At 38.4% G+C, this 23,521-nt stretch overlaps 1 protein-coding gene across 10 annotated transcripts in view; it reads left to right on the top strand.

Annotated features, from left to right (window-relative positions):
* The first annotated feature begins 456 nt into the window (after positions 1–456).
* sif (guanine nucleotide exchange factor still life) overlaps positions 457–23,521 on the top strand; it is a 43,446-nt gene continuing 20,381 nt past the window's right edge. For 2 of the 10 annotated variants that reach the window (XM_029299543.2, XM_029299539.2), the window contains exons 1-12: positions 457–713; positions 5,447–6,180; positions 7,919–8,103; positions 8,331–8,449; positions 8,686–8,893; positions 9,309–9,556; positions 10,054–10,612; positions 11,722–12,075; positions 12,609–12,665; positions 12,752–12,926; positions 15,812–16,039; positions 17,259–17,388. In XM_029299543.2, coding sequence (XP_029155376.1) covers positions 6,014–6,180; positions 7,919–8,103; positions 8,331–8,449; positions 8,686–8,893; positions 9,309–9,556; positions 10,054–10,612; positions 11,722–12,075; positions 12,609–12,665; positions 12,752–12,926; positions 15,812–16,039; positions 17,259–17,388 — 2,430 coding nt within the window. In that variant the 5' untranslated portion in view covers positions 457–713; positions 5,447–6,013. Of the gene's footprint in view, positions 714–770; positions 1,115–1,425; positions 1,712–1,788; positions 1,842–5,446; positions 6,181–7,918; positions 8,104–8,330; positions 8,450–8,685; positions 8,894–9,308; positions 9,557–10,053; positions 10,613–11,721; positions 12,076–12,608; positions 12,666–12,751; positions 12,927–15,035; positions 15,258–15,811; positions 16,040–17,258; positions 17,389–23,521 lie in introns of those variants that run through there. The other 8 variants (XM_085480026.1, XM_029299544.2, XM_029299546.2 and 5 more) reach the window with 8 other exon arrangements.

Below are 23,521 nucleotides of genomic sequence, written 5' to 3'. Positions count from 1 at the left end.
TCAATCCAATCAACGAAATATTTTCCCATCACGGGCCTAAACTCTTGTTGCCGATCAAAACCTTTAACATGCCGATAATATACCCAGGGCCTTCGAAGCTCGTAATTTCGCTCCTGAGTTGGGTAAGGGATGATGGCGCGAGCGAAAGGAGAAAAAAAAGTAAGAGAGAAAGCGACAAGAATCGCCACGGGGAAACGAAGAGAAAGGATCGTCGAAAGGGGTTAGCGGAGAACGAAGAGAACGGGAAAACGGGAGCGGTATACGGAAAGTCGCGTATATAAGGGGGCGCACCTGTACGACGAGGGTGGTTCGAGGGTTGGAGAGGACGCGTCGCGGGCGCAGCGCGCGAGAGAGGATATTGACATTTTCGGACGTGGGGCGCGCATCGCGGCGAAGACAGGAGGAAGGGGTGGTGGGGGAGGGGGCACGAGGTGCGCGCGCGACGGGGCAGTCGCCTCTCCCTGTCGGATCCTGCAGTATCCATGGCTACGTCGTCCGCGAGGATTTCCCGCGAAAGACCGGAAGCGTGATCGTCACGGCGAGGCGACGACTGTCGCCCAGCTACGCAGGGGCGGATAAAAAGAAAAAACGAAAGAGGGAGGATAGAAGGCGACGACGAAGCGGTGGCAATAGCAGCGACAACAGCGACGTCAATAAGCGACGAGGGTGCCGTCGAGAGCGGCACCCGGATAGCCTCTCGGCGTTTCACTCTGGTGGGTCTCTCGCGAGAATCTTCACCCTCTTCATTCTCCGTCCATCTCTCCTTCCGAGAACTAGGGTGGATATATCGGTGTCTCTCTCTCTCTCTCTCTCTTTCGTGTCTTCCCCTTCCCGCAAGTTAACTCGGAGGCCACGTAACTCCAGCCCTGCCACCCCCGTACTCCGTCGTCGTCGTCGCCGCCGCCGCCCACGACCTCCTCTCCGACTGTCGCGCGCGATGCTCTTCCAGCATCCCATCGTCTGTTCTCCGTCTATCTTTTTCCGTGGTGTCGTCGCGGTACCCGGGGCAAACTTACACGATCCGAGAGTGCGCGATCTCGCGAAAACCACCCGATATATATTTTACCCAAAGTGCCAGGAAGCTGGAGGAGAGAGCGTCGTCGTGTCGGTGAGGGTGAGTCATCATCACGCGGATGGTCGGAACAAAGATCCGATAAATAATTAGATAGACGAGAGACACGATTGAAGAGACCAGTGGAGACGAGGAAGGACCTGGACGAAAGGACGACAAGATCGGGGTGGCCAGAAAACACAGAAGAGACGTCTGTCTTCTCGTCGACGAGGAGGTGGTGGGTGGCGCGGGGCGTTGATCGTACACACACCGGTGTCGTTTAGTAATAGCGGTGGTAGTGGTGCCTCTGGTGGTAGTAGTAGTAGTGGTGGTGGTGGTGGTGGTGGTGGTGGTGGTGGTAGTAGTGGTGCATCCCGCAGTGTGTTTACCCAGGGTGAGGTGCCTCTCGCGCGCGCGACTAGGCGGAGTCGCACCTCTCCGTCCTCACTCCCGCTTCCGCTTTTCGCGTCTCCCCGTGACCGAGCGAAGGAGCGGCGATGAGGAACGACGTGTATCTCTAATCCGTGACCCGCTCTCATCTTCTCTATCCTTCTCTGCGTATATCTACGTTACTTCACTTCTCGTATCTAACGTTTGACGTTACGTTGTGAAGCAGAAGAGGCGTTGCCGCGGCGGCCCCGAGCAGCCGCCACCCTCAAGGTGGAGAACCGGATATTACTGGGATATATATCTATATATATCTATATATATATCTATATATATATCTTAATCTTTCCTCGCTGGCCTTTCTCTCGTTCCGGAAGAATCTTCACTTAAGAACCTGTCTCAGGTATCAACTCTGCGAGTCGATAATGATCACGAGACTTATAGGATAAGAGGCGTTGGCTCATCTCGGACGCGCTTCTACGTCCGAGTTTTTGGAGAAACAAGTGTCACGCGTCCTCCGGATGATCTTTCTGACTGGCTTGTGCGAAATTTGGTTCGATTCGGTGATGAAAACATTGTCGTTACTTTGCAAACATGGATGCGAAAGTAAACCATACGGATATGTACCACGTCTGACAGAAGATGCCTGATCTCTCGGTGTCTTCGATTCTCCGCTCAGTGTTTCAGATTCGTATTTTGTCTCTCGTCAAATTTTATCCGCAGAAGAGTCCTTAGATCGCGAATATGTTCGTGGATAAATTCGCGAGTCGATAAAACTCGCGAAGCGACATGAAGGCGTTGGCTCTCCTTTCGATACTCTTCGTGTGTTTTGGAGCAAGTGTATGAATTTTCCATGATTCTCTTGCGGTTCTGTGCGGAGTTTCGTCACCAGGTTTGGTGACAGAAATATTCAATTTAAAAAATGTTATTTTTTTATACAACGGAAAAATACGAGTGTACAATATTTGTGTATTTTACATGCAATGATTTTGGATGAATATATTTCGTTAAATTAATGAGAAATTTTCACAGGACGTAACAAAATATTACTAAAGTCGATTTATAGCATCTTACAGAAAATAAGGACTTCCATTTTTAAATTCGTATCGAGACTATTAACATAGATTGTGAAAAATATATTTTTTCTGAGAGAAAGGAAATTACGTAAATGCATTTATATATAGTGTTTTATTTTGTTTATTGTTGATATAGCTGTAATTAGTTGTGGTTCAGAGAAAAATTTTACTCTTTTTTTTTTACGTATATATATTACTTTGATAAATCGATAATGTATTGATACTTTTTTCATCAATTGAAAAAAGTGTATGCAATTTTTTGTAATCTCCAAGAAATTTCTGATTCAATTGACAACATTTTATATTAGTGAATTAGACGTTATATTCATTTGTTTATATTATTGATATTGAATTAAAGTATCAAAATTTTAACAAAGTAAAAGAGAAGGAAAAAGTTTATTCTAATTAATTGTGTTTGATTAATAAAAAATTTCAAAGACTAATCTTAAATTCACATAAAAAAATAATTAAATATTTTTACATAATATATTTATATAACATATGTTTTTTCTTCGTAGTATATTTCTGAAACTCTTAAAATTATCTTATATCCATTTATCTGTTTGACTACGTAATAAATATTTTTTCCTACAAACATATAAATAATTATAAATATTTAACGAATAGTTTAATTCATTGTTTCAAAATCCAAACGCTTTGAACCACAGCATTTGATTCATTCAATGAATTTAACTTACGAATTCTACTATCGCAAATAGAGCACATTTATCAGTGAAGCACGGCCAGGCAGAGTAAAAACGAGCAATCTTCGATTCACCTGGACATTTCCACATTCCACGATATTGTTCGACACTGCGAGAATTTAGTTTCACGCACAGGGCAACCTTGCACCCATCATTCATGTTTAGCCACGAACGACGAGTAAGCGTGTCGCCGCCGAAATCGATATAGTGTTTAGAAAGCTCTCTCTCTCTTCACACCCACGCCGGTCGTACGCCTACCTTTCGTGTCCCGGCTTTCGTGTCGGGATGACGAGCGGACCCCCGGGCACGACTAAGGCTTCCTACCTACGTCTCTTCATTCGACTCTACGCCCACGTCGGCCGTAATTATCGCGGGCTATCGGGCGAACCGACTGCTGGCGATTCACAAACTCCCGTTCTCCCGATATATATCGCCGTCTGCTCGTGCGTGTCGACTATATCGGTGACAACGACAACGTTGTTGGGATTTTCGCAGACGGCAGACCGCAATTTTCCGCCGTCTCCGTCGACCATAATTAATCCTTTGAGCCCCAGGTAGTCACGAGTGCACGCACCGTTTGACATTTATCCACTCGCGCGGACCCTTGTCCAATTAAGCATATATATATAGGCATATATACGTGAATCCGTGTCTTTTGCCCAGACGAAGGCCCGATGATGTAAAAAGCTTAGATAACAACGGCTGCCGCCGGTCTGAAAATAATTTTCCTCCTTTGACTCAGTTCCCGCGATCGAACTTAGAAATGACGTTAGAGAGTTTATCGAATCTCCTTGGTTCCAAAGGTGGATGACCAATTGATTAATTAATTAATTGGAAAATTATTCTTTTTTTAAAAAAGAAAGATTCCTACGTGTAGTTAATCATTTATTTTACAGTAAAATATTGATTTCTGGTGAATGTATACGCTACAGTTATTTAAAAAATTATTATATCGTAACAATGACGCACTCGTGATAATTTTAAAATTAAGATTAATGTTACAACGTGGCTGGACGTTTACGCTGAACATATTTTTAGAACCACCGGGAGTAATTGTTCGTGTGCCAATTTTATTATACATGCAACTATGGAGAACGAGTACAGGGTTGAAAATATAGAAGCCAACTGTGTGTTGGTGTTTCTCGCAGGAATAGTCCGAGCCAGAAAGCCCCCGGAACATCATCCTCTATCTTCTCGTGATGGATGTTGCGAGATGAACGTTACGAGGACCTAGGATAGTCGCGAGCATTGTCCAGAGCATCTTCGGGAGAAATGATGTATTACGCGGCTGACAGGGATGGTTCAGTAACCCTCCGGTGGCGCTACCCCTTTTATTATCCGCGACATATCTGTACAATATCTCACGCTATTGACCTCTTCTCCTGGCTTCAGCCAAACATTAGAATGAAGCACTCGCAACGACGATGCTCGCAGTAATCGATTGCACGTTGCGAAAGAGTCCATCGAGAGAAATGTGAATGAAGCCCTGACGTGCGAGAAAAGATCGTTGTTCAACGAGAGAGTTGCTAGATTTATTTTAACTGTTTAATTGGGAAATAAAGTTGCGACGAGGTTGCAAGAGCGATAGCTTATATCTTTCCGCTTGAAAGTTCGCTCGAGAGCATTGGATTTACTTTATCAGAATTTAATTGAACCCCTGGCCGCATCCCCGAAGCGTTTTAAGCTAATTGATATTCATAGGATTATAAATTAGTTTGCTGAAAAATTGATATTAATCAATACGTTGATAAACTCGTTGACTAAACCTGCAATTTATTTAAATCCCATTGATGAGTTTGTTTCTTCGAGTGATTGCGACGTTTATATGATCAGCCTCGTCGTAAATCTCCTTAGTTTTTTATATACATATTATATATTTATGTAATTTTATGTTAATTTAAAAATTAATTTAATATATTATTATTTCATGTTATAAAATACATACATATATATACACATATGTATATATATATATGTATGTATATGTTATTGATATATTGCATAACATTATGCACTCGTGTAAATTTTCTGATAATTCGCATCTCATTTTATGACATTGTTTTAATTAAAATATGCGTTTTAATTGCATTGAAGATAACTATGTTTACAAAAGATATATAATTCATATGTATACATATTCCTACGTGAAGTAAATAAGATTTGTATATTATGCGAATGTTTGAAATATATATGTTTCTCATAGCTAATCGACTCACGTATGTTCGCAGCGATCATGCTAGAGACAAGCTGATGACTTTCGCGACGTCTGCAATGATGTGACAATAAAGATACCTCCTCCTACTCTCTGCTAACTGGGGATCCTCCCTATTACACACAGTGCTTCCCAATAACACACACGATCCGAGGATCACGCGCAAAGAAAAAAAAAGCAACGCCAAATCGTCAGCCGTGGTCGGCGTCGTTGAAAATCGGTGCCAAAAGTCGACACAGACAAGCCATAAGAGCCAACCCCGCGAAAGTGTGTCAAAGAGGAATTGAAGAGGGTGGAACGGAGAGAGATATAAAGCGAACAGAAAAACAGAGAAAAAACGAGACAAAAAGAAAAAGATATATAGACGTAGTAGTACGGGGGATCAGACGGATATCCCGAGGACCTGAGGGGGAAAAAGAAAAGATACGTGAGGCCAGGAACGTGTTAAGGCGTGTCGTGCCAGAAACACAAACAAGCATCACGAGTACAGAGGGTGGTGTGGTGACGCAGAGTGGTGGTGGTGGTGGTGGCGGGGCAAGGCAAGGCAGGTGGCAGGATCTAAGCCGGAATAAGAGCAGTTAGAATGGGCAACAAGCTTTCCTGCAGTTGCGCACCCCTGATCAGATCAAAGACGTATCGTTACGAGGACAGCCCATGGCAGCAAGGTGCCAGGGGCGGGATGGGCGGCGGAGGACGCAGGGGTGACACTGGCCACTTGCTCAGGTGCGGAAGCTTAAGAGAGAGGAAGAGGTGCGCATACCATACCATTCAACCATTCAATCACTCTCCATTCAACCATGTTGCCACTCTTTCTCTTCGATGATTACCATTCGTACACACTTGACTGACATGCATTATGCTGACTCTCTCTTTCTCTCTCTCTCGCTCTCTCTCTCTTTTCCTTTTTCTTTCTCTTCCTTTATTTGCTTCTATTTTTCATGCGCCGCATGGATAACAGCAGCATTGCTCGGGAATCAGAATCTTTGCAGCAATTTTGCATGATAATTACGCATGAATTATATAATAGATGATAAATGCAATTTCATAATATAATAATTATATTATTGTAAGAAATTATTAGAGAGAAATCTCTTTTCTTTGCGCGTACATGTATAAGAAAAGTTCTTACGATTTAAATTATTCAAACGCTTTATTGATTTATGCAATCTTGAATTTTGACATGTTAAATATTCTGACAGGTTTATTACATATAATATTAAGAAGGAAAATAATAATGGATAAATTGACTTATTTTTACTTGGAAGTGAAATTTTTTATGAGATTTTTAATGTATCTTAATTTTCCACCTAAATGTAATCGTTACATATTTCATCGCGATCTTATTATTGATCTTATTTTAGCAAATACTCTGAAATGTTTACTACAAAATGCAGTACATCCAGATCCGGACTTATATATTATTTTGTAGCGTCTGACGGTGAGAGGCTACATACTTCTGCAGTTATATGCCGGTAGCTATATGTATATCGGGGATGTCGCTTTTTATTCACGTCTCCCAGACTGTCTTGCATTTCTCTTATTCATTCGTTTTCTTCACTTTTATCTCTCTCGCTGTCTCTTTTTCTCGCTATCTTATTTGCTCGCGCTTACTTCTTTAACCCTGACCGTCCTTTCGCTTTTCTCTTCCACTTTTTGTGTGGCTGATCAAACTAGTAGCTCGTACATCAACGGGCAATAGCTTCTCCTTGGTTAGATATGATACGCTTAGTTAATTTTGAGTAATAGTAGTTAGTGTAATTTTGATGTATATTTCTTTATTTAATTAAATAGAAATTAAGTGCTGCTTTCCATGTGTTTGACTATAATAGGAGTACTAATTTTTTTTATTATACGATTTGCGTTAATAAATTAAATTTCATTTAAATTAAGTGGAATGGAACATTTATTTTATTTTTCTGTAATCTCTACTACTCTACTTTACACTTCATCTATACATATTTATGCTTCGCATGATTAGTATTTTTAACACAGAGTGTCATTATTTTTTGTCCACATTTAATCTAGTTCAATGAATAAAATTCGATTATATATCGTCCAATTTTTTATCCATATTTTAAAGTTTTAAAATCAAAATAATAAATATCTATATGGATCATAATTTTAATGCAGAAAGATTTTACGCGATATTTATTCGGATATTGTAATCTAAATGTAGATATTGTATGCATATAACGTACATGCAATTGTGATTTTCCTCGCACGATTCCATTTCAAAATACAGTGCGATATTATGATCAATATAATGTAATGATATTTTTTATGTACTTTTAATATTATATCTATAACGAAAACAATAATAACCACAAATACTTTCAATGATAGATCTTTACTTTTTCTCTTCTCTCGTTTCGTGCCACAACTATTCTATTTTATCACACGTTCTTTCCTTAGAAATTTTCCTTAACGGTGTGTCGATGTTCAATAATCATGTTGTCGCAACACACGATGTAATGACGAGAGTTTTTAGGCTGTGGGCCGAAGTGTTCCATGTAAACTCGAGCGGAGCTGGCACTGTCAAGTGGCAGCAGGTGTCCGAAGATCTGGTCCCGGTGAACATCACTTGCATCCAGGATTCGCCGGAATGCGTCTTCCATATCACCGCATACAACAGCCAGGTCGATAAGATCCTAGATGTGCGGTTGGTCCAACCAGGTAAATCATGATTCAAGAAAATATTCAAATTAAACTAATTTTCAAATTAAGCTAATTTTTTGTAAGAGAACAAAGAACGATACTTCCATAATGATATAGAAAAAATATAATTTTTACAAATTAATTTTACTTTCGGGATAAAATGCGGCGATAAAAGTAGCGCGATTTCGGCGAGTTTAATGAAAGTTAAATTTTGCAACAATTAATATCGTGTAATTATGTTTCAGGTACGCGCATCGGCCAAGCATCAGAATGCTTCGTTTACTGGAAGGACACAGTCACAAATGATACATGGGGGCTGAACTTTACGTCTCCCATAGACGCAAAGCAATTCAGAGAATGCTGCGTAAGTTTAGTGATACTACACCCGCGACACGCATGTCGTTACATTATACGTACATCGTGCCACAACCCTGTTCGCTATCACTCTCACGAGGTCTCTCCGCCTATTTCCTTTCTCCCATTGGGTAGCACGCGAGAAAGTTGAGCGGAGATGGTTTAGGGGCAACACACAACAAGTCCGATACAAGTCCAATTCGACTTCTTAGGTCATTTGCAGTCACTAGTTAATTTTCCATACAGTCACCGTCGTTCAAGATTTCAAGGAAAGCGTCCTCTTCTTACTCGTTGAAGCTCGAGCCACCGAACAAGCAGAAGATCAAAACACGCCGAAAGCCACTGTCGACCCCGGCCTCACCCAGCCGATCCAGAGAACCTCAGTGTACCTGTATGACGCCGGAACAGTTTGCCAGGCTACGTAGCCAGGATCCCAGATATCGAAGCCCGTGCGGTATGTATGATTTCTAGAGAATATATCTTTATATATTCATATATACATATTTCTAGTCTATATTTTCTTTGTTATTTTTTAAATTTATATATACACATTTATTTTCCAATTTTTTCGTAATGTGTTTAATTTTGATAAGAGCAAAATAGAAGATCGAGAGAGTATACCTATATCTTCGAATTTTAATTTCTTCAGTCTTTTAATTATTGTAGAAACAATAATACATCAAATTTTTGAATCAATATATATATATATATATATATATATTTAATTTAGATAATCTCATTTCGTATAAATATGTAAATTTTTTTATATAGGTACACAAGATATACATATGTACAATATTTCGCGCAATTTGATTTAGACGCAAACTAATAAATATCTGTCTAAAATAAATCTGTCTACTTTATTTCAGGACCGTCTACGCTTCCACGGACCATGGCGCGATCTACGGAGATGGAAATGACGCCGGGACGAGATAAGATAACAGCGGCCACATCCAGCGCATCTCTCTACGACAACGTCAACAATCCTAGCGCGACACCCGGAAAAACACCAAAAGCTGGCGACTCGGCCAAACAGAAGGATAAACAGAATGAAACGTGTCAGACAACCCCGAAGACTGCCAATATTGGAATTGGAACTGTTACGGTTGGATCGCAGGCAAGTACAATTATAGCAATATAATAATGCATTTTTTTCTGAATCAATGCTTAAAATTATACAGATTTGTGATATTCATAGAATATCACAATAAACAATTATTGTTATTCTTTGTTTCAGATATAGTTCATTCATTCTTCATTTGCCAATTTAATTTAATGAGGCATAGATTCTTACTACACGAATATATTTTACGTTTTATTGCATTTTTTCAATGGTAAAATGTATTATTCTTTTTATTCCATATTTAGCATTTTAAGAAAGTATTAATTTTTTAGAAAAACAATTTTTGATTATTTATATATATATATATATATATATATATTTTTTTTTTTTAGTAATAATATATATTACTTTATATCACATACAATACATATATTAATATTATAAAAGATTAAATAACATTTCACAGAAACTATAATTTAGTGAATATCTATTACAAAAATTGAACAAAATATTATTTTGAATTTATTAATTTATTAATTCCATTTCAATAGATCGACAGTCCTGACGAGAAAAGTTCCACGATATCGCCGAAGAAGCAGAAGCAGAGTCAGGACTCGTCAACGCAACAGAACGGTACCGAGATGCTGAAGTCAGAGGGCACCCAGGCTGGTGGTACCCTACAGAGTAAATTGCATCTACGCAAAGAGCAACTGCACCATACCAAGTCGGCCGACTATACCGAGTTGGAGATGCAGAACGGTAATCTCTTCAATATCGTCAATAACAATCATGGTCACAGATCGAAGAGCAAGAGCACCGATGACATGCGGATCGAGAACGCGCAAAACGGCGGCATCAGTCTTGACTCGAACACCTTGAAGCGCATGCTGAAGCCAATGCCAAGCATTGACAGTCCGGTAACGTCGCCGGAAATGACGAGGAAACGTCACAGCAGCCATCACAGTTATCACTACCATCCGAGCAATAACAATCAGAAGTACATGATGCAGGAGGTTGACAACGAGAATTACGCGCACCCCTATCGCGCGCCCTACAACAATAAGTTTCAGGGATCCCGAAGCGTCCATGATATGAGCCGGCAATATACTGGTATGATTTTTTCCCATTTATTAATTCATTGTATACTAATTAATCTTTATTCACAATTTTTTAGACACAACATTTTTTTACTATTCCATAATATCGCCCTGCCATTTTAAATTCTCGCCACACATTTGCAATTGATAAATGCCTACTTTGCAATGTTATGTAATTATTTAAATTTATAAGAAATCTGCTAATCTAAATTAATATTTAAATATTAAAATTTGATGTATATATTACAATAATGTGTACATTATAATGATGTATATTATTAATATACATACAGTAGAATATATTTAATTCTTAATGGGATAATGTTATCATTGTTTATATAATTTATTGTTAATATATATATGTAGAATATTCAAATTGTTTAAAACAAAATTTTTTTTAAATCTAAAATTGAAGGTAAAATATGTATTCAAAATGCAAACATTTTAACAATGATAACATTAGAAAACGACTAGAGGATCGATCATATAATTTTCTTATAAAAAAGTAATTTTTCTGCGTTTTTTCTACACGATACATAATATCATAATGATTTTTATTTACCGCACAAAACAATTAGATTTAAATACAATTTAAAAAATTCTAAAAAAAATGACAAAGTTTATACTGGAAATGGCATGATCGATCCTATAGGATATTGCTCTTGTTTGTCCCTATTTAATTCCGGCGAACGCATAACATCATAAGAAGTTTCCTAAAATTAACCAGCGACTGATCTCTGACGTCTATTCGATGTATATCTCTAACCTTTAGCTACACCCTCGGCATAACTTAACATGCGCACAGAGCGACAACGTGGTTGTCGGTGAGCTCCACCCTGATGAAAGTCACGGGGTCATCCACCACCACTTGCGGCACCTCTAACATTTTGTTTTGCTTTTAACCTTCTTACATAACATGCGCACTAAGGGTCGACAACGTGGTCGTTCAGTTCTACGGCAGCCTCATTCAGGCTCATTCTCGGATGGACCACTTCTCGAGTTACGCGTTCGCCGAGTTTGACTAAACTAATAAACGTCTCCTTCGTCCGTTCATCAGCGGACCACCGCACGACTCATCACATATTCCATTCTGCACTCTCGGTTGCACCTCTCTGCTCGCAGGCGGCAGAGGCAGGACGTACTTAGATTCGGAACGTAATCGGTGCACAGGTGACATGTCGCCGCCCTCGGACAATGTCATCTTCGACAACCAGTGCTACGCGACCACGCCGAGCTCGTCGAACGGCAACTCCGACATGGAGCAGCCGAATCACTGCAACTCCCGTCGTTGCAACGGCGGCCAGACATATCAGCAGCAGAACATGCAGTCGGTGTCGACTCCGGGCAGCCCGACCAGCCGGCTGCTCCTCGAGTACGAGATGCATCTCAGGAACACTCTGGCCAAGGGTATGGACGCGGAGAGTTACAGCCTGCGTACGTTCGAAGCTCTGCTCACGCAGAGCATGGAGAACTTGGGTGAGACGCCGTTTAAATTTTGATTCGAAAAAGACTAGATTTTGATTATAAATCGTCTTTTAGCAGCTACATAAAATCTATAAATTAATTAGTATCTGTAAAAAAATTATATAAAGAATGTATAGATTTTTATATATTTTAATTGGAAATATTATCTTTGACTTTTTATTCATGAGATGAAATGTTATTCTATTCAATAGTTACATTGCTGGCTAATGGATAGAGTTTTACTTATAAGAGTTTTATTTGCAAAATTGAATAAATGAAAGAACCTTTGGTAAAATTTGTCGAATGTTTTGCTATCGTTGCATTAAATTTCACGTGAATAAATTATACGTTATTTCAGTATAATCGAGAAATACAGTTCTCTTTTTGTCGTATAATTTTTATCTCACTGACCCTTGTTCTTTTCAAGTGAACAGATTAATTGAACTTTAACTTTAACCTTTCCAATGTATTAAAGTAATAAAATCATTGAAAGTAATTAATTTTATATTAATTTTATTGAAAGGACAATTTTTTACATTTTCCAGAATTTGCGGAAAACATACCGTTGAACGTTCAGCGTACACCTCACGTTTCACGAAGACGTAAGTTGAACATACATATATTGAAAAAACTTTGATGGAATTTTCTATTTTCAATTTTCTATTCACAATCAAATTCGCAATTGCAGGTTCCAGTTCCAATAAGTCATCGACTTTGCCGCTATCGTATCGCTATTGCAATGAAAGACAGAACAGCAAGGATAGCCGAGATGGCTATTATAGCGACCGTAATGAGATAGTGAGAGAGAAGCGAGAACGAGATCCTGATCGAGATCGCGGCTATCTCAGCGACTACAATTCTAGGTAAATTACTGCTCAAATTTTCATTAACACTAGAATTTCGTAAAAGATTTTTCTAGGCATCAATTAAATTTATTGCGTTTTTTATATTTAAAAATGCATAAATGAATTATGCAAAACATATTACACACGTCTCATTCATACGAACATATTTTTATAATCAGACAAGAGAATAATATATAGGTTTTCTCAATTTTAAAAATACTTTACATAAAATTTTGAACATAAAAATTGTAGGTAATTTTTGAATTCTAAAGAATATAATAATTTAACCTAAATTTTTATAGTATAAAATTTTATAAAATCTTATTTTTTTACTCGATAATTCAATAATATTTTTTACAATAAATATGAGATGATGAATGAGATGATGAAATATTAGATTAAATACGATTCTATACATAAAATCATTTCTATACCAAATAAAAGAAAATAAAAAAATTTCAAAGACATATATTCAATTAGTCTAATGATATTTCTTGAATATCTTTTAAATTGTTATGCGCGTTAATTATGGAATTGATTCACCGACGCTTTTTATCTGCTCCATTGAAACACCTGCCGTGCAAATAGTGCAACGTTAATTAACGCGATCGCGCGCGCGATAATAGCCAGCGACCCTTCGCACCCCAAAGGGTGTTGCATCAAAAAAAGACACGAAACTCGTCGTTGGGAGACTTTGACATTTAAAGAGTCGTGCCCTACGATCATCGTACACATACGAGCAACCGCGGTCTCTGTGACGTACTCTCTCTTTCTCGTCGTCCATTAAGGGCGACCTGGATAATATCACCGGATGTGGTTATCGTCTATCGATAGCCTTCGCGCGGGCGGTATAAAAAAAAAAGAGAAAGGAAGAAAAAATATCACACCGTGCGCCGTGAAACTATATCGATAGGTGACGCGCGTCGACGGGCGTCGCGTGGTGTCTATCGAAGTCTATCTCGAAGGTACGCCTCTCGATACAGCGCTCGGCGCATGCATCATCATCCCCCGGCCGCCGGCGCGTTGTGCATTACGGGTCAGCGAAGGCGGCGACTGACAGCGGCGAGCCGCATCGTAGTAAATATAGAAATCTCGCGAGTGGGCTTCGACTCTCAGCTGGACGGAGAGAGCGAAGAGAAGAAGGGTGTCTTTCTCGTAGTCATGTAAATAAGAAAGAAACGACAAAAACGCACGACAAGATTTCGCGTGTGTTCCTGGAGGTGCATCCTGAAAGTGCAAAGCGCATCCCTGAAAGATCAGATACCTCGTGATAAAAACGAGGGTTGCACGGAGGATTGCGTATATTTTCTTCATTATACCTGCATCGTTTGAATATTATTCTCCTAGTGCGAGATGATGAATTATCGGTATCCGAACGATTACGATATAAAGTTGCGCTGTGTGCAGTTACTATGTGTCGCATAAACTTCTGATAAATGGTAAATGTGAAGTATAAAAAGACGTTAATAAATCATCGATCAACCTTTAATCGCTGCGATACTTGCGTGGTGATAGATGAATGTGAAAAGTGAAGAAAGCAAATTGAAAAAAATTATCAACATTGTAGAAATATCATTTAAATATTAAATTGCTCAGCTGTGTCCTTCGATAAATAATACCTATATCTCGTTGTCGATAATTATAGAATCAAATTCAAGGAGATATTAGCCTCGTTGTTGCTAATTATAGATACAAATAATTTTGTAAACGATAAAAAAAAACGATGATGAGATATTCATCTCGTCGTTAAAGGCTCGAATGGGGATAATTTTCAATCTGAATTAACGAGGATAATCAGCGCAGCTGTGGGTTGCGTGAAAACATAAATTAATAATTATTTCGCTTGGCACATGCAAGCGCATTGATATCTTTGAGTGCGATGAAAATAATTATTCAGTCGTGCCGCACGTGATTGTCCGTCGCGCGAAAATTGGAACGAGGAAATAATTATTTTGTCATTGCTGTGCGAGTGCAAACAGCGACCGTTTCCATGGACCGACGATAATCATCCCTTCGTTATCGAGTGCAAACGTCAAAGTGATTATCCAGCTGATCATCTCACCATTGTGATCGCAGTACAAATACTGATCTAACGCACGATCCGAAACTGATAATCGCAACAATGAGTTATCGATACAGTATTCAGCGCAGATACCGATCGCTCGAGAGGCGACGAGAACCGAAGAAAATGCCGAAGCTGCCGAAGCTGCCGGAAAAAATTTTCTATCGTGTTCTGGATGATGAATCCGGAACTCAGTCTCGGAATAAGAAACATGTAAAGTTCCAATCGTTCGGAGAGGAGGACGATGCGAAGAAAGTCTCCGCGGATCTTTCGCCTATACCTGCACGGTATTGCACATCCGTGTATACAGAATATGCATTTAAACTTCTTCAACTCGTATTTTTTACAAAATAACAATCTATTTTTTCGATAACTTATTGATTTTTTTCGAGAATATACTCTATTGAAATATATATATCTCGTACGACAAATATTAGTTCAACGTATTTTAAAAATTTCAATCTTGAATTATTATAATTAAAATTATTAATTATTAATTAAAATAATTATCTTAAGCAGAATTATTAATTAAATAAATTACTTGCAACATTTCTTTTATAATCCCGTAAAAAATATCTTGCTTTATTGACATTATTTAATTATACAATTTGATATACAAATAATTATTTTTATTTAAGGTTATTATTTTAATGATAATAATTTTATTTATATAATGGAAATTTTATTAGAATATAAGTATTTTAGTGAAATAATTTTATTGAAAATAATTATTTTATTTATTTTAAATGACTCATATTAATTATATAATTGTTCCTCAGACTATAAAAATTTGAAATTATAGTATATAACACTGATCTGTAAAAAACCCGTAATGTTGCAGATGCGCCAGCTGCATTGGGGAATCCGCACGTGCACAATGGTTTCGACATTCTGACGGATGGCAATCCGGTAGCTCAACTCTCGGCTCCGGCGCTTCGAGTTCGATAAATCCAGGGTATTCGGGATACAAGAGAGAATCACCCTGGGATTCTCTCCCATCTTTGAGACACGAGGGCAGCCTCAACGACAGTGGTTATAAATCCAACCGAACTGATTCTCTTGAACACAGGTAAAGAAAGTAGATTCCTCTTACATCGGGATCAAGTTATCAAATCAATGAGTCTTATGTTCGAAAAATTCCACAACATAAATCACTTAATAAACTACAGAATTTTTAATAAATTTGGAATTTTTGCTAGGTATATATCATTTAAAAAAGAGATAAAATGTTGTCACAAGTTTTCGTATTACAAATAAGTAAAAAGATATCTAGGAAGAGAGAGCATTAGCAAGTTTTGAAAAAGTAAATGTTAAAATAAATATATTTTTGCAATTTTTATGTTTAACATCGTAAATCTTTTTAATTATATGTATAATTTTATATAATCAGCGAGAAAATTAAAAGATCAAAATTAAGATTAATTTCGTTACAAAAGAAAAATTATCTTGAGACTGAATTTATATCCATTTTTTAATAAAAAAATTATTTTTTATACAATATTTTATTGTATAATATACATTTTTATTTTAAAGTAAAATACAAAAATACTTTGATATTTTTAAGACAGTAAAAATATAATTATTCAAAGCTAAAAAAAATACGAACTTCTTTTTCGGCACAATGCGTACTTATTCCTTTTTAATTTCCAGTTCACTAGGTTTTCTACAATCTATCTTTTGTCGCCCTATATATTGTTGGCATTGTCTTCCATATTTCTATTGTCTTGGCGCTCTCTTACTTTTACTGTACATCTCGACTATATATATACTCTCTGTATTATTATAATATATGCCCGAAAATAGTTTTAATATTACAAGATAGTTCTTTTTCCATTACTAATTGTTGTCTTTTTTAAGAAGAATACTGCCATAAAAAATAACTTTTATATTACATTGCAAATATTAATTTCTAACTAAAAGTTTTAATAAATAATTTTAGATTTATTTATTGTTACAATTAATTTTGATATAACTCCATCGTAACTATTATATACATACGTATATGTTTAGTATTATATAAATAGAAATGTGTTGTAAAATATCTTAAAAATAAATTCCATGCATAATATAAAGAATTAAAATTTCACTTTACTTTCTAATAAAATCGTACATATCTACGCAAAATAAAATTAACACTCGATACAAAAGTAATTTATTTAGAAATTAATTTTATAATAGTTTCTTTAATTAAAGGAGAGATCGTAAAAGAGATTCCAATTGAAAGATATCTACTTCGTACATTTGTGTACTATGCTGTGAGATTGAATTGAATGTGTTGCGTATTCCAGAGGTACTTTCGACAGACAGGACAGCGTCAGATCCGATTATATGTCCGACCGGGATGGCAGATACGGAATCGTTCAACAAGCCTCGTTGGAGAGCACCGACTCAAGGCTCTGCTACTTGACGTCTTCGGAGGTAAGTTATCCAAGCACTCGTTGACCTTATCAGTCTGATACATCCAAGTACCACTCAATGATGCCTTTGTGCCGCAGTTTGCATTCATACTATGTATATGCACGGCTATAATACACGCAAAGGCTTCGATTTCTTGCACCAATCTTGCATGCTATAGTATCAAATAATTCTGGGTCGGAAATAACTGCGAAACTATATCGCAGATTTTATCAATTCATTTGATATATGCTCGTTGCGAAATTAATGCTTCATTCTGCACTTAAGAATCACACACTGTGTTAAATATTAAATTTAATTACACGCGCACTCTAGTAATTAAACGCGAGACTATATATGTGTCGACTGTGGAATGCAATGGTGAATATTGATCTAATTGGAAAAGTAGATATTCATTTTCAATAAGTAGGACAATTATATGTGTACATACACGTGTACATATAGTATATACATACATAGTATGTATTACATGCATATATATTTTTTTTAAATAAAATTACATAACACAATTTTTAAACTTGAAGAAGAATAAAACAAGTTAAATAAAAGATAAAATAGGATAAAATAAAATAAAATATATAAAATTATAACAAATATATATGTTTTTCTCACTTTTCAAAATATTGACAAAATTTTTAAAAGTGCATTAATATTTTAGATATATTATAATTTCTTTTAAATTTTATTACAACTATTTTAGAATCATAAATTAAATATAAATGACAATATCAATTTTTTCTTATGATGAAAAAAGGCGCTTTTATTATTGTTTAATTTTTCTCCCTTTTTTTCTCTTTTTCTTCTGCACAACACAAAACATAAAAAGGCGCATTGGCGATGTGGCGCATTACTTTTAAAGCTCTTTGAAGAGATTCTTTTTTGCTTGCACTTACCATACATTTGTGATTTAAAACGGTAAGGTACCCAGCTGCTATATTCGCAAAAACTCGAATCGAGAGCGATAACGGTAATTGTTCTCTTGATGGTTTTGAAGTTTTTTCTATTCTACATTAAAAAGGATAGATAAAAATGCATTTTGCATAAAACAATTTACATCTCGTTTATTTTGCTTTGATTCATAACTCGCTATTGTATTGTACTTTGAGAAGAAACTTCTTGTGAAACGCTTTGCAAACATATTAAAAATGATATAATATTAATATAACTTTTTTAAATAAATTAATAATAATATTGTTTTTTTTTGTAACTTTTATATATCAATTTATTTTTTCAATTATTTTTTCATTATTTAAAAACAATTTATAATTATATTCACATAATTAAATCTGATTATAAAAGTAATCAGATGATCAATCATCTTTCGTTATAGTACTTTAATATATAAAATGAGAAACTTTATATATATACACCTATATATTTGTATATGTATATTAATTGCATAAAATTTCATAAAACTGATATTTTTAATTCATATGTATACCAACGTGACAATATACACAAGTGTTCTTATAATCTTATTTTTAATAATTATGAAAACTTGCGCAACTCTCGGACCTCTACCCTCGGTTGCACAAATCGCGCTCTCACCGGCCACGCCTATCATGTAACGACGATGTTACAAAAGAGGTCAGCGCGAATCGAGGAAACGGAAATGCACGTACGCCGTGTCGATAATCGCGGGTCAAACTTCGAACGTTTTAGCGAAAATAAGGTCGTTTCTGCACTTGTTTTTATTTTTCCCGCAATTGTGTCGAATCAATATAAAAATTCGAATTTTCGACGTATACAAGGGGATGTATATGATCCCCTATATATAATACAATATGTGTGTACGAAGGCCGCTTTACGTGCCCGACAAACATCGATAACCTACTGACCCTGTGTCTTGCGCTCGCTAGCCGCTCGAATCCTTCGCTATTCAACCCTATTCGTAGTGTAAGCACCCCGTTGTCTCTCGGTTATTTTGCACCGCAAATAGAAGTGTGTATAGGTGTAGATGCGGAGATAAAGGTGGGAAACGAGTCGAGGTCATGAGAATCTGAACGCATTCCATTGCGTACGTTATGTATATGTATGTACGAATCCACCCCTTCGCAAAGTCATATACATATGTACGCGTACGAGAACCAACCGCAGAGCAACGAAGATATTCTATTATCGCAAGCTTACGCAAGCGTTGGCTTTTATTCCCGCGTTCCGCGGTCGACCGATTGTCAAACAGCAGTTTTCATTATGCGCTTTTCATTTATCATTATCATTTTTCACATGTCAAACGCGAGAGAAAGTTGGAAATATAAAAGTTCCGTAATATATATTTGATATAATTATATCAATGTTTACAAAAAAAAGATGTATAATTAGATACATTTATAGACCGACTTCTAATTAAACTCGTTAAAATTATATAAAACTTGACGCTGTATCGAGATATTCTTTTTTTATCTATAGCCGTGCTATGCATATTTAAAAAAAATTTAATTTCGTGCATCTATTTGCGACGGGGATTCCTGAGCATTACATTTTCATGCGGGAAAGTTTTGAGAAATTCTTCGCTGCGAAATTATATATGCCTCTCCGTCTCGAAATATACATACGGTCTCGTATAAAGGTCGGAGTTTTTATGACGCGTCGTGAGCGAAGATACGCGCTTAAGGGTTAATAGGTCGCGCCGAGATTAGCGGGCCGAGCTCCTTGCTCGACATGCGAGAGTAAATAAGAGAATCGAACACCCCTGCACCTGTCGTTGCACAAGTCGAGCTGCGCCAACAGGTGCATATGCGCAGACGCACATCATCTTCCGCGACTTTCTTCCGCTTCCCTTGCTCCTTCGCTCTTCTGGCGATCACGGATGCAATCGGAAAGACGATTAATCGGTGCATATACGCGATAATATATATATATTTAATTCAACTGTCCGCGTGAGGGTAAGACGGACATATTATCCCGGTGCAGAAGGCATTTATTGTTCGCCGCGATATTATTTCATACAACGACCGATTGTTCTTATCGTCTCTTTCGTCGCGCAAGGAAACTATGCCATAAAATTCAATAAAACTTGGCGTCGCTCGCATGCGCGCCAACCCGTTATATATAATCTGGGATTATTTTTTTAATCCTCCCCTCTCCTCCCTTCACTCGAGTCCCTTTGCGGTAGCGAAAAAGAAAACGAAATATGTATGTACATACGTAACGCAAAGCGCAGAATAAAAGAGCTGCGGATAAAACAGCTGTAGATCGATTCATCGATAGAAGAGTAATATATGTTAAATCTGTTGGTCTCATTATAGTCATGAAAAAAGTTAAGAAAGTTCATTATTCCCTCAAAAAATCTTACACAATTCTAAACTACTTAGATTTTTTTTGCCGAAGAAAATTGCGAAGCGAAAAGAAAATACAAAACAGCAAGCGAGCGATGAAAATTTAAAAAGCTTCTTCCAACTTGAAAATTGTTCGCCGTCATCCCTGATGTCGGAAAAGCAAAGCAAAAAAAAAAAAAAACGGGGAAATAGGCGTTTTGCGAATAATAAGCAGTACTCGAACAGTCGGCGCAGAGATTTACGATTCGATTTTTCCGAAACTCAATTCCCTCGAAAATCGGATATTCATCTCCGCAGGACGGCGGGCGTAACAATCATCGCGAAACGCTCAGCTGTCAGCTGTTAGCTGCTACCAATTGACAATCATGCAGCGCGTCGTGTTCCCTCCCAGCAGCGGGTGCATACACACATACATACCAACCCCTTTCCCTACTACCCCACGTTGCGGGAATTACTACCGGCTATATCCCAGCGCCATCCACCCTCTCTCTTCGTGGCACATCCCTCCTTCTCTCGTTCCTGCAATCCCCCTTCGACCACCACAAGCACCGTGGTATTGATTCCCCTCGCGGTAGCAGCACCTCTTCCCTGTTCTCCAGCGGCAGTCCGGAGCGAAGCGCGTTCGCGGCTGCGGACTTGGTGACACACTCGCTCGTAAGAGAAGGAGAGAGAGAGAGAGAGAGAGAGGGAAAAAGGAGAAAGAAAAAAAACAATAAAGAAGAAGCATCTTATTCGCGACGTTCGTTTTCCGCGTCTTCAAGGAGAATATAGAGAAATTCCGCGAGGATGACGAGAACCCTCGGCGACCCCGACGAGTGCAGCCGGGACCATCGATCGACGGACGCTCGTTAGACGCTTGCTAGAGCCTCGACCTCGTGGAGAACCGACGGCACGACGCAGCTTCTTCTTCTCCCTGTCTCGCAGCATCCGAAACGCATCACCGAGCCGGGCGCGCTCGAAGGGTGAAAAAGAGGGAGAGAAAACGGCGCCGTCGACGCGCCGATGCGCGGGCGCCGGAAGTCGTCGGGCCGCGCGCGACACATCCCCGGACGACACGTCGCCAACGTCTGTCGGAGGACGACTCGCCGGAGGACGCGGTCTTGATAAACGATCCATCCGATTCTCGTCGACGCTCTTCGAGCAGCCTGGTGCAACCTGTCGCGCGCGAGACTAGAAATGTTGTTGAAGCAATACATGTTGATGTTGATGTATGCGTGAACCGGAAGTGCGGAGGTGTACCCGATAAATTCGACTGTCTCTCTCCCTCCGATTTCTTGAAATTGCGCAATAATTGCGCGTAGATATAGCGAAAGGGTTGTTCCCGCGGGATATGTCATCGGGATTGACGAGGAATTCTTGAGTCGCGACGCGGCTCGCAAATTAGATTACGAGGCATCGATCTCGCAGTTGACGAGATTCGATCTCGCACGTGCGTGCGGCGCGTGCATCTCGACGATGGCAACATCAGTCACTGAGTACCTGGACTCTCTCCTTTTCTTACGATCAGTCCGAGATTGATTTCCGCCGCGCGGGATGATTTCCGGAGACTCGGGAATAGGTCAGTCGCGATTGGCAAATGACTGACTCCAGTTTACTCCGGATACGTTAAAGGGGAGGACACTTTATTGAAATATCGCGCGAAGAATTAATATTGTATACTTGTGAACAAGAGAGAGGAAATAGAAAATCAAAAAGTGTGAATAAATATATCGAGAGGGAAGAAGCCGAAGAAGATCAGCTAGATATCCAAGTAATATATTCTGGATGGATGTTGGAGATTAGATAAGGAGCGGGGCAAAAGAGGGTAACGCTTTACAGCGCATTTTTCCACGAGAGAGGAGAAAATCGATGCTTTGAGAGGACATCTATAGCAATGTGTGGGAAAGAAGGAAAATCAGCTGGAGAGGAGCGAGAAATCAACGTGTAGAGAAGATATCTATATGTATATTTAAACAGAGCAAGAGAGTATTTTTCTATGGCGAGTTCGTTTCTATATTATACGATATAGAGAGAGATAACAAAAATATCTTATATATTATCAATTCCCCTCTTCTCCCTCTTCGCCAAAAAGGCGGGAGTTAAAGTGGCGTCGTCTACGATCATCCAGTATCGTCGAGTTCTGCCAGTTGTGCGCTTCTCGGATGAGCAAGAATTCTTGGCAAATTCTCTTAGAATATTCTATAGAATATTAATAGAAAATTCTTCTGCGTATAAGTACCTGCGGACACTTGCGGCGATTCCTCTCGTCGCTCTCATGCTTCTACGTGCGTCATAACTTTGGAGATTCTTGAGATAATTAGATTGTAGTCTCGTAAAGTTAACGTTAAGGAACTTGACGCATTTCCCTCTTAAGAAGGGGCTGCAGTTGATTTTAATAGTGCAAAAGACGTTTGCCTTAAAATAGAGGACTTTATTGATAACTCGAGGAAATCGATTTCCCTCGAGTTCGAAATAGGCTCGTCGTAAATTTGATGAACCCGAATACATACACGTGATGAAACAGCTGTTCTGTCGTCGTCCAATTTTTGCCCCTCATGGTAATTCGATGATGCGTCGTGTCGTGAGGCGCGTTCAACGTTTATAGGATCATTAATATTTCATCCTACGTATTCGTAATCGAGACGCGCTCGATAAATTGAGAACCGAACAGCTGGTTGTGTACATACAATCGTGACATCGAGGATTTCAATTTCGAGGATCTCGCGGTTAAGAACCGTAAGAAGTACAAAGCATTTCCGAAGCGATACCATCGAGCTTATTATATCGCGACAATCGATCGTAAAAAAAAAAATAAAAAAAAACATCTCACCAAGCCACGTGGGTGAGCCTTCTGCCGTCCGCGAGACAATAAAATAATG

This window comes from Nylanderia fulva, unplaced genomic scaffold (genome assembly GCF_048542155.1).
Source record: "Nylanderia fulva isolate GAGA-0341 unplaced genomic scaffold, ASM4854215v1 Scaffold1, whole genome shotgun sequence".
Taxonomy (NCBI): Eukaryota; Metazoa; Arthropoda; class Insecta; order Hymenoptera; family Formicidae; genus Nylanderia; species Nylanderia fulva.
Note: the sequence above shows the minus strand (reverse complement) of the source record. Positions and strands in the feature narration are given on the sequence as shown.